Here is a 12,580-nt window from a genome sequence, read left to right as displayed (position 1 = left end):
TTATTATTTCAGTTTCTAGCGCACCCTCTTTTGATTCACAACCCTAAGGCAGGTTAAAGCACGGCATATTAACAACAATAAAAACACAGTAAGTTAAATGTAACTGCTAAAACACTAAAATTCTAACTCTCTTGTTACAGGCCCTCCAACTGTCCCATTTTTACAGGTACATCCTGGAATTACAGAAGCCACCCTCGCTTCTGATTCAATCCCAGAGTGTCCTACCATTTCAGCCAAGGGGGACCAAAAGAGTGCGGAACCAAAATGCATGTGTTTTGGTTCCACACTTTGCCGCTGCCGGCTGGCACACACGGCCAAGGAGGGCCGTTGCTTCCTGAAATACAGCGCCACTTCCAGAAGTACGCCGCTGTGGCCCTCCTCATGTGTTTGTGGCCACAGTGGCAGGTGTGCGGCAGTGTGGGGTGCTGTGCAGTGGCGGGACATGCACACACTTGAGTTGGCAAGGCAGTGGGTGGGTAAGCTTTGGCAGTGGATTTTGGGGGGTGCAAGGATGCGAGCGGTGCGGTGGCAAAGGACGAGTCGGGGTGTGTCCCCCCCACAATTTCTTCTTCAGAAATGTTGGAGTGTATGCTATTAACAAGACAGACAATAAGGGGGAGGGGGATCACAAGCTCATTTCAAAATGACTCCAGAGTTATTTTTGTTTTAAGTATCAATTTCAGCCTGGCCAGAAATACACATAGCTACCCACTGAACGAGACCGCCTGCACATCTGCAACCGGAGCCCGTTCAGACAAGTGCAAAGGCTTATGGGATCCTCCCTTCCTTTTCCTGGCAGCTTCTCACACTGTATTGCAAGCAGCTTCTCAAATTCTTCCAAGAAGCTGCTTGCAGTACAGTGGAGTTGCTTGTCTTTCCTGACAGCGACCCACCTCCAGGGAAAGGGCTGAAAGGGACTGTCACCTCTTTCTGACAGCATGTCAGGCCCACTCCTGACATCTGAATCTGCTCCAGTCCTGCTGCCTGGGAGTTGAAACAGCAGTCAGTCTGTAGATTGCTCAGCATTCTACCAAAACTAGGAAAAGAACTAGGGCATCCTGCCACCTTGTGACTGGATTCGGAAACGGCAACCTGCAATCCTACGACAGATTTCTGAAAAAGCGATTAGGTTCCCAAAAGCATGCTGAGGGTGTCTTGTTTTATTTTAAAGTAAACCAAAGGACATCAAACGATTGCTAAGCTATGTAAGAATTCTTACTGGCAATTCGATACCACCAAGGAGCCACAGCAATCATTTGAAGTGAAGCATAAGAGCATTTATATTTCAAGGCAGATTTTCAGCTGTTGCCTGTAAAGCTGCTATTTTTATGTTATTTTCATGTCCCCCCTCTTCCTTTCAAGGAGCTCAAGGTGGCCTTCACAGTTCTCCCCTTCCCCATTTTATCCTCACCATGACCATGTGAAGTAGGTTATACTACTATAGGGTTACCAGACGTCCCCGGTTCCCGGATCCAGTCCCTGGATTTGCAAATCTGTCCCCGGACAAATTCCGTCCTCGGAATGTCCCCAGATTTGCAAATCTGTCACCGGGAAACATGGCAGTGGCAGCCTCAGCAGCCCGGAGCCAGCCTGGTAGCGCAGTTGGCTCTGGCTGGCTTCAGGAGCTGCTCGCTGCCGTGGCACCCGCCATTTCCCCTGCACTACGGCAGCAAGCAGCTCCTGAAGCCAGCCAGAGCCAACTGCGCTACCAGGCTGGCTCCGGGCTGCTGAGGCTGCCACTGCCATGTTTCCTAGGGACATTCCGGGGACAGAATTTGGCCGGGGACAGATTTGCACTACCAGGCTGGCCTCTCCTGGGCAATGGTCGCCTGCCCGTGACTCTCCTGATCTGTCAAAACAAAGGGGGAAGGGGATCGGGGAAGGCTCAGGAGTGACGGGCAGGCGGCGCACTGTTGCCCAGTTTTTAATAAAACTCTGCGCATTTATGTTTCACAGGGTGCGAAAGAAGGGCTTTGCATCTTTATACAATATGCATGTGTGCTTGGGCCCAGGGTCTTTTGCCTTACCATCCAACACCACTGACTCCCTGTTGCTACTCAGCTTCAAAAAAACAAAAACAAAAACAAAAAAGGGTCCCCGGATTCATTGAAAAAAATCTGGTAACCATATACTACTAGAACGTGACTGGCCCATGTTTGCACAGTTTGCATTGTGGTGGAGTGGGAGTTGAACCTGGGTCTCCTCACAGTCCAACACTCTAATCACTGGCTGTCTCTATTAGTGGAACGGATGTCCTGTAGGCACAAAAATGGGAGGGGGGGGGAGTGAAGGACTAGGCAACCTTGGGTCCCCAGATGTTCTTGAACTACAACTCCCATCATCCCTGACCACTGGTCATGCTGGCTAGGAATGATGGGAGTTGTAGTCCAACAACATCTGGGGACCCAAGGTTGAGCAAGGCTGGACTAGAGGGATATGGGCAAGACACCCAGGATGTGAAGAACCTCCTCCCAACCCTGTCAACAGGGCAAGGCAAGGCAAGAGCAAAATTCCCTGGCTGTTCTTTCTGAGCTCCTGATAATCAAATAATAATAATGATAATAATGATGATGATGTATTACATTGGTATACCACCCTTCATCCAAAAGGAGTTCTGGCACCTCTTTTTCTAGAAAAATAGCACTGAAAATGGGAATGCAAAATACTTAATAAAAAAACAAAACAAATTCACCTGTCTGCTTCCAAAGGAGAGCCAAAAACAAGGCCCATTCCATTGGCTTGGCTCAGACCAATTGCCATTTGGCTCCTCCTTCCCAGAACTGTCTGCCTCAGTAAACCTGGTCATTTCCCCAGTTTTGAAACATGTTGTATGAATTTGTACTGAATGTTCTTATTTTCCTCATTCCTCCCCCGCCCCCACTTTTATACCATGCTTATTTGCCATTATTTAAAACTGTAAATGACCTTGGCTGCATCGGTAGAAAGGCAGCAGATAGACATAGTAAACAAAAATGACAGAAAATGTGAGTTGTGGACCAGTCAAGTACCTGACTCACTATGTCGATAATGCCTTCTAAGCATGCTCTCTACCAGTGTTTCTCAAATTTGGGTCTCTAGTTGGTTTTAGACTACAATTCCCATCATCCCTGACCACTGGTCCTGTTAGCTAGGAATGAAGGGAGTTGTAGTCCAAAAACAGCTGGAGACCCAAGTTTGGGAAACACTGCTCTGTAGTATCTGATGTAGCAAAAGGCAGCCCCTTGCGTTAGCAGTCCGAAGTCTCCTTACCTGGCTGATAGACTGAAGGCCTGATGCTGGCAGTGGTGACAACTCTGGGCTTTGAGGCAGGAGCCGGGGCTTCGCTGTAGCCTGGGTAAGGAGCAGGGCTGTGGGAAGCTGGAGCTGATGTGTAAGATTGGCCTGGGCCTCTAAAACCAAAGCAAAGCTGTGAGCAGTTCATGCATATATAACACAGGATTAAGACTGATGAAGCATCTGTTGAATGGTGGCTTCCATAGAATGTTGTGAGAGCCTACCAGAAAGTTCCAGAGGCAAGGATGGAGAGATTGTTACCTTAAAATTCAGTACAGCCAGCATGTACTTCTAATGCTGCTGTTTTAAAAGACTGGGTTGAAAACATATTTAATAAAGGAGAGGCATTAGGTTGCTCTTAGCACATCTGCAAAACATTACATCGGAGAACTCTTAGGGCTGCTAAATATGGCTAGCCCCATAGAAAAAGGTGAGATTTCAATGGGGAAAATGGTCCATTGCTTCAGATTCCAGGGAAGATGGGTAAAGGTGGGGTGCATTTCATAGAATCATGGAAGGGACCCAAACGGTCATCTAGTCCAACCCCTGCAATGCAGGAATCTTTTGCCCAATGTGGGGCTCAAACCCATGACCCTGACATTGAGAGTCTCATGCTCTACCAACTGAGCTTGCCTTGTGACTGTTCTTGCCAGTTCACTGACTTGGGAATCTCACGTATGGTGCACATGGGAGACGGTGATTTAAAGTAGTTACAAGAGAGTTTCTTAAAGTGGATTGGGGGGGAGCCATTTCAACTGAACTCATTTCAGTGGGAACAGTGAAGCCACCAAGGAAGATCTAGAGTAGCCATCTCCTTCCTGGTGTCGAATTGTTGTTGATGTTGTTGTTAGTACCCTACCCATCTGGCTGGGTTTCCCCAGCTGCTCTGGGAGGCTCCCAACAGAATATTAAAAGCATGATAAAGCATCAAACATTACAAACTTCCCTATACAGGGCTGCCTTCAGATGTCTTTTAAATGTCAGATAGTTGTTTATTTCCTTGGCATCTGATGGGAGGGCATTCCACAGGGCAGGTGCCACTACTGAGAAGGCCCTCTGCCTGGTTCCCTGTATAACTTCACTTCTCGCAGTGAGGGAACCGCCAGAAGGCCCTCGGTGCTGGACCTCAGTGTCCGGACTGAATGATGGGGGTGGAGATGCTCCTTCAGGTATAGCGGACAGAGGCCATTTAGGCTGCACCCCACTCCAGTAGTTTGGGCAGGGAATGTCAGGCTACATCCTGCTGCAGTTGCACTTTGCTCAGATTGAAGACATTGGCAGGCTCCCTTTCAGAGTGGAAGTAAAGGATGTTTCTGACCAAGAGACCTAGAGGCTATCCTCTCTTTTTGCACCGGGGATGGGGGTGGGGTGGCAACTGGATCAGAAGCAGTACCTGGCAGACTTCAGATCAATAACTAACAAGGTATTGCACTTAGTATAAAATAAAGGTGGGCAACTTCTGTAGTCACTGACAGGGCCATTTAGTTGTCCAGACAGGGGTCAAAAGGGCAGTTTGTTACACAACCAAACCTCTACACAGGTAAACAGGCTCATTTTTTTTTAAACCACCCTCAGAGCCGTCTAGCTGTAAGGGTGTCATATATTGCTTAATTACATAGTGTAATTTTAAATTATTATTTTTTTAGTGTAATAAATTAGGTCACAGTGTACAGTCGTACCTTGGAAGTCAAACAGCTTAGTTCCCAAACGTTTTGGCTCCCGAATGTCGCAAACCCGGAAGTGACTCTTCCAGTTTGCAAACTACTTTTCAAAGCCAAATGTCTGACTGGGCTTCCATGGCTTCCTGCAGCCAATCAGAAGCCGCACTTTGGTTTTCAAACGTTTTGGAAGTCAAACAGTCTTCCAGAATGGATTCCGTTTGACTTCCAAGGTACGACTGTACTGTTTATATAGGAGATGTACATTTCCACCAGAAAATTAAAAAGGGAGAAAAACAGTGTTATACAAAGACAAAAACTCCCAGCATCATAATTCATATAATAAAAAAGATAACATCCAGCAATACAGCCAAAATAGGAATGCGGGTTAGAATTTGCAGTGATGAAGAGGCTCCTGAAAGAGAGAGAGAGAGAAAAGCCCGCTGCTTCATTAATATAAAAGGTTTTTTTTAGCAAAGTTAGGTCAGCTGTAGGAAGATATCAGTTGGCATTTCTGCTGGAGAAAGTTAAAACGTTGATGAGGGACTGTGGTTTTTTTTTTGAAGAGAACAGTTTAGATACTGGTGACAGTTTCAAAGAACAGCTCAGCAACACTGAAAGCAACTGTGATTGCATCTGCGGCAGATTGCAGCAGGTTTAGACAGCATGTACAGTTGGAAACGATTAGTTGTCAGAGAAAAGGAAAACCACTGCTGAGAATGAGAAAATTATTTAGATTAATGCTTTGCTAACCATCAACTGGCAAACGGAAAGCAGCGCACTAATTGATTAGCATCTGCACAAAGGCGGCGCACTTTATACCTCTTTTTGGACTGGCAGGTGATGGAAGTAGAAGACTGGTGACTGACGCTAAATAAAAAAAAGACAAAAGTTGGTGTGTGTTTTTTTAATGCAATGGAAAATAGGTTCGAAATTTGGAATAATCTGAGAGAACTGGGCAAGTCTGACTGTGCATGGTTTCCAGGTTAAAAAAAAAACAAAAACACAAGGTTTGTTAAGGATGTCAATATTGTAAAAAAAGATTAAAGTTTCTTAAATTCATGATTCCCTTTCCACAGGAGTATGTTTAACTGATGCTGAGTCAAAACCTATTTAGTACACTCAATCTCAGGAAGTCCATTAAAGCCTTGCATTTAAAGCCAATTGATTATTAGCCCACATGGGTGTTCTCATTTTTCTGTTTCAGGACTGTTAAGCAGTGCTCCCCCCCCCAAAAAAAATATGTTTAGGGGCACTCTCATTTTGACTCAAGAAAATCACCATTTTATAGTTCAAATTGGGGAAAATAAAGTAAATGGACAAAAGTACAAAGATTCACAAAATGTTTAGGGGCATGCGTACCCCAGCGTACCCCCAGAAAAAAGCACTGCTGTTTAGTATCATCTTTTAGTAAATGTCAGAAGACAAAAGTATTGCTTTGTTACTATGACTGAATGCCTGACCTTACAAGGGAAAAAGAGAACATGTGGGGTCAAGATTAGAATGATTATGAATGATTCAACTAGAGAAAGGCCCTAGCTGCTACAGCACTATTATTTGGCTCTCTGAAACACTCGAATGCAGTGTTTCCCAAACTTGGGTCTCTAGTTATTTTTGGACTACAACTCCCATCATCCCTAGCTAGCAGGACAAGGGATGATGGGAAGTGTAGTCCAAAACAGCTGGAAATCCAAGTCTGTGAATCTAAATCTTATGGCTCAGGACGTATCATGGCTGTTCCCTTACTGTGCAACAGGGGAGCAGGGTCCAGATGTCAGGTGTGAGATCAACAGGACAGGAGAACTTTATTAGAAAGTAGTTCACACGGCCTTTGGTGTGTGGCGTGAGACAGCTTCTTTTCCATCCAGACTCAAAATGTGCTTGTGGTGAATGTGGGGCGGGCCAAGCAACATGGTCAGGTCTTCTCCTGCACCTCCCACCTGGCGAGTACATTGTTTCCCCCTGTTTGTGGCCAGACCCAGCTGAAGTCCTGCTTGATACAGCAGGTGGAAGAGAAGGCCGGAAGGGAAGTTCTGTGTGTGGAATGGTGTTTCACTGACTGGCAGCAGCTCTCCAGGGTTTCAGACAGGGGACATGTCAAACCCCACTTGTGGAATGAACCTGAGACCTTCTTCATGCAAGCCCTTCTCTCTTAGGTTTGCTGTGAACACTACCTGAGCACTATTCCTTTGCCAGGGCTATAGGGGAAAACATACATATTCACAATCCTCGTAGGCACCAACTGCTTTTAAATTAACAATTTCTTGCTGGAACTGCCATGCAATATATCCCTCATACCTCACCAATTGCTGTTATTTCAGTTATCCGCCTTGGAAGCAGATAACACTGAAGTTACAAAATATTTTTTTTTTAAACCCCCAAATGGGTTTATTCCACTTATATTCCACTTTTACAAAAATCTCCTGTCCTGGTTACTTAATGGGTCAGTGCCCACTTATTTTCAACAGCTCTGTGTTTTCCCACAGCATCTGTTGAACTTGGGGAGAAAGAGAATTTCAAGCCCCTCTGATTTGTTTTGTTGCTCTGGATCTGAATTGCTTTCAAATAATTTTTCCTTGCTCGCAGAAATGTCTATTCCAAGCCAACGAGGCCTGTCCTACACATACATATACTGTATTTTTTGCTCTATAAGACACACTTCCCCCCTCCTAAAAAGTAAGGGGAAATGTGTGTGCATCTTATGGAACAAATGCAGGCTGCGCAGCTATCCCAGAATCCAGAACAGTAAGAGGGATCGCTGCGCAGCGATCCCTCTTGCTGTTCTGGCTTCTGTCTTCGCCGTGCGAAGCCTCTTCAGGGCAGGGGGAGCCTTCATCCTGCTGCCCTGAAGAGGCTTCACGTGGCTATCCCAGAAGCCAGAACAGCAAGAGGGATCACTGCACAGCGATCCCTCTTGCTGTTCTGGCTTCTGGGATTCAGAATATTTTTTTTCTTGTTTTCCTCCTCCAAAAACTAGCTGCGTCTTATGGTCTGGTGCGTCTTATAGAGCGAAAAATATGGTACTTTAGTTACCTGTTTTGGTTTTACTGATTTTATCTGTGTTTTTTTTGATGATCGTTCTGGGTATATATTTTTAATCTGTTTTGTGGATTTTAAATGTGTTTCAACCAAGGTTTTAATACGTACTCTGCTCAGAATGCACTTTGATTTAAGCACTTCATAAATCTTACAGATAATTTGGTAAATAGTTATCTCCCCCCCAGTATCCTCCGTTTTCTTCCTCTCTTCCCCCACTCCTCCCCTCATTCTCTTCCCAACCATGCTACACACATCTAAGCCAACAGGTGAAGCAAACAGGCACAAAGTATTACCTTTGGCAAGAAGACGAGATGGAGTCGTGCACCATGGAAGTGGCCGCGGCTGACGGCAGGGTCATCTGATGAGCGGCACTGTGAGCGGCAGCAGAGGGCTGATTGGCTGAAGCAGGCGGCACAGCAGAAGGGGCGCAGCTGGTAGACACTGGCGCATGCTCAACAGGGGTACTGATCAAAGTTAAATGGGATAAAACAAGGTTGCGTCTTTAAAAGCTGCAAGCCATTTTTTCCTTTTAACAAAGCCAAGACCTGTTTTGCTCGGGCCCGAAAGGTACATACATACATACAACGAGGTGAGCAAAATTACTGTCAGGTAATTTTGAAGCACGACTTAACACAGTGTTAAGCTTTGGCCACAGTTAGAGCTGAGGCGAAATGATTTGGCGTTCTCGTTGGACTGGGTCCCACAGCCGAATTTCAGCATGGGGGCAAAATAAGGTTAGTGTGAACTGGGCGGTGCACATGGGACGGATCAGCAGCCACCTTTGCTGGGAAAAACGCAGAGACGATATCAGGGACAGGATCACCAAAAGGGTTTTCTGGGGCCAACACCAATTCTGCATCCTTGCAGGCCTGGCTACACAAGATCTTGGGAGCAGGGGCACCGACTTGCTGCCCCCCACATTAAGGGGGCCAGGCGTCACGTGACCTGTCCCACCCCCACCCAGCAGGCCAGCCCATCGGTGGCAAGGAGCACAGAGGGTGAAAATTGCCCTCGGCGCCCCCCACCTGGTTAGCCAGCACTTGCCCATTGGAGGTGGGGGTGGCAGCCCCCTCAATATTGGGGGGTGGGTGGGCGGGCTCAGCCCCCTGTCCAAAAATATTGAGGGGGCTGAAGCCCCTTTTGCCCCCTATAGTTGGCGCCCCTGTTTGGGAGGAAACACGGAGTGCAAAACTTTAGCAAGCTGTTGAAAGCAGCTAACATGTGCAAAGGGGGGGGGGGCGGGGACTTCTATATGCACAGATAGGTTAGAGCTGGAGCAAATTCAAAAACTCTTCCTTCCCTCACCTCTGCTTCTAATTCCGATACAACCACAGTCAGATACATGTGTTGCCAGGTGGATATAGGCCCCACACATCTCCCTGAATACCCTTTCCCCCACTTGGGCTGTCACCGAATTGGTTACTGCTTCATACATGTATCAACCAGTTTGTTATGTACTGAGTTGAATAGGATCCAAAATGCAGCAGTCTGATTGGTCCTAGAACAATGCAGCAGTATGATTGGCCCGCAGGAGCCACCCAATCCAGCTCCAGGTGAAAGTGAATCCACAACCTGATTGGCTTACAGGAGAATCCCGGAATTAGCCAGTCACGTGCAGCCCATTGTGTAAATAATGTATATAAAGCACATACTTTGGGGGAACATTCCTCCTCACCACTATGAGCTGAATAAAGAGCATGAAATCCACTCTCGACTCCGAATATATTTCACAGTTCACACGAACCTTTCTTAAGTCTACATAGTTATGAATGTGCAAATATAATTACATGGAGAATTGTGTGAATGAGCACTGTGGTGTAAAGCGGAAGCCCACTTGCCCTCAACAGAACTTTACAAACTATGCAGACTCCCTCCACTAGCAAACACTCTTCAAGAGGCAGAGTTCGCACATGGTGGTCTCCCTTTGTGGAACTGCACTCATTGCTTACGTGACCCTGTTATGGCACTATGAAGGGTTCTATCTCAGCCATCTCCTGACATGCTCATTTTCTATATGCAGGGAGTTTTATTGTTACACGGGGGTGGGTGAGCATTCAAATGTGATTCTCCACCTGCAGTCCAAATGGTGTAGCATAACAAGAACTTCAGCATGTGATTTTCCTGATTCAGTTCGTACAGTCTGGTTGCATAGTGCTGTGGTGCACATCAAACTCCAACATCAACGATCTGGTGCCCTTGTGTTGGCATTGGGACCTGGCCTTGTTCAGCTCATGACCAGCAAAAACATTCCTGTGCCAGGATCTGACCGCTTCCCCACAATCTAGATTACAGGAGTGCCATTAATAAGCAGGATTTACGACAACAGATCCACGGATTTCCTTTCGCAGTGTTCTAATGATTGTTTAAGCCCTGAGAGAACCTGAGGAGATATGAGCAGGTTCTCCTGAACTTTGACAGAAACATGGTTTTCTGAAGGTACAAAAATTCAATTAGTGGTCCCTTGACTTGCTCATCCTGCCTGTTTGCCAGCTCTACAACCTCGCCAATGGCCAGGTTTCCTTGTCTGCCATTACTGATCTTTCCATTGAAAGCTATCCTGATGGATCTTATGCCACCTTTTCTGGTTTGAATCACTAGTGTGTATTTTTGCCTGTTCACAGATATTTCAGGGTTTGTCTCCCCTCTAAGTTGTTCTGCCCACCAAAACCCCACTATTCTAAAGTGCCACACATTATATTCTACTTCAGAGATGTTATGGGTGCCCCCCTAAATAACAGGAGTTGCTGTTCCATCTTACTGGTTTGCATGGAAAATACAAAAGTAGATATGCCAAACAATTGGGTGGAAGAATATCACGGGCATCAGTTGTGTGTAAACACATCGACCAGGGATGGGGAACCTGTGACCCTCCAGATGTTATGGGACCACAAATCCCAGCTTCCTTGATCAGCATTAGATGATAGTAAACTTATGCAAACCAAGTCATAGTTAAATGATCATGAGGGCAAACTATTACGATAAACTAAGTTGGTTTAGAGCAGTTGGTTGCACTTAACCAAAATGATTAGTCTTGAAGGGCTATTGGGGGGTGGAATAAACAATAAAATGAGGAGTTGGAAGAAAAAGGAGGGGGAACAGAGATAGGAGGAGGAAGAGAAGAAGGGAGGAAAATTGGGTTTTTGTTTTGTTTTAAGAGACTTGAAGAGTTTTAAAGGTGTTGAGATACCATTCCTAGAGATTGCAACACTATCTGAATGAAGGATAAACTGACTGTGCATATACATTGACTTCATTTCTATATATTCCAGTTAGCTGTATCAAATGATTACTTTATCTATTAATTGCAGGAGTGTGTTCCAGCGAAGGTGAACCAAAAAAGCTGCAGGGGGGAAAATCAAGTAAGTTATTTACCAAGTCTCTCCCTGTTTCACACAAAGGACAATCCCTGTTTCCTACCCAGTATTTCTATGTCAAATGTACACCATGCCATTCTTAACAAAAGTTTTAGAGATGCAGGGCACGGATGTTTCGTAGATTCTGTCTGGATTCCAAGTGCCCACACATGGAAGGAATTCTGTCCACAGCCCAGGACAGAATTCAAACTCTATACCTTGTTGAGCTTGGAAAAACGATATCAGGATCATCAGTAAGTTATTAACATACATATATAAAACAGTGTGAAAATGCTATTTTGACAGCCCTTCATGTGGTTTTAGAATGATTACTGATGTACCAGAATTCATATGAGCCATTAGATATTATACAGAACACTGTGCAAAAAATTAATATCTTATACCTCACAACAGACCCAAACATTTGTACTGGCCTTCAAAAGCAGCCAACTATCATATTATGTGACAGTTGCACAACAAAACCTTACATCGGGCCATTGGATGTTTTCATGTTAGCTTCTACCTGTAGTTTGGCTGATTCATACATGCACATCAATTGTGGTGATAACGGCAACATGAATGGATGACCTAGGTGTGTGAATGAACAATTTCAGAGCTAAAATGCAGAGTGAACATTCAAAACCACAAAACCTTCCTTCCAACACAATAGTCCACAGTAGAGGCAGTGATGCATCTGAACATGAGTAGCCTGAAATGGTGGGGGTGGGGGGTGGGTGGAGTGTTATTGGGCTCAGATTCTGCTTGTGGGTTTCCCAAAGGCAGCTGGTTGGCCACTGTGAGAACAGGATGCTGGACTGATCCAGCGGGCTCTCCTTACTTTTTGTTGGAATCCATTCACACTTTCAACTGCAAGCCATCGAGTGTTGCGGAAACAAGTAGTGAGACGTAGTATAAAGCACATGAATGTGTGAACCAGCCAAATCCTCTTGATTGTTCTTCCTATTCCACCAGCTTCTATTAAATCCCATATTTGGAAGGGGAACTTCAGAGGAAATCCAAGTTTCTTAACATACAACACATACCAGGACAGCGCCATACAGGTGAAAATACAGACACACACACAACTTGTCGGCAGGCTTGATGCCTTCTCATACAGAATTGCACAGTCCAGCACACGTTAAGATGGTGAATTTTTTTTTAAAAACTGTGTTTAAAACACACAAAACCCACGCTGAAGCTTTTAAGCACAAAGTAGGGAACACACTGGTAATATGGAGAATAATGACCAGTCATCAT

General features: G+C 45.4%; 1 protein-coding gene across 18 annotated transcripts in view; it reads right to left on the bottom strand.

Moving 5' to 3' along the window:
* LDB3 (LIM domain binding 3) overlaps positions 1–12,580 on the bottom strand; it is a 152,043-nt gene that overhangs the window by 18,105 nt on the left and 121,358 nt on the right. For 15 of the 18 annotated variants that reach the window (XM_077930583.1, XM_077930582.1, XM_077930584.1 and 12 more), the window contains 3 exons: positions 8,264–8,434; positions 5,754–5,801; positions 3,250–3,389 (listed from right to left, as the gene is read on the bottom strand). In XM_077930583.1, coding sequence (XP_077786709.1) covers positions 3,250–3,389; positions 5,754–5,801; positions 8,264–8,434 — 359 coding nt within the window. The remainder of the gene's footprint in view (positions 1–3,249; positions 3,390–5,753; positions 5,802–8,263; positions 8,435–12,580) is intronic. The other 3 variants (XM_077930586.1, XM_077930587.1, XM_077930591.1) reach the window with 2 other exon arrangements.

Source organism: Podarcis muralis, chromosome 6, assembly GCF_964188315.1.
Source record: "Podarcis muralis chromosome 6, rPodMur119.hap1.1, whole genome shotgun sequence".
Classification (NCBI taxonomy): domain Eukaryota; kingdom Metazoa; phylum Chordata; class Lepidosauria; order Squamata; family Lacertidae; genus Podarcis; species Podarcis muralis.
This window is presented reverse-complemented; position numbering and strand designations above follow the sequence as displayed.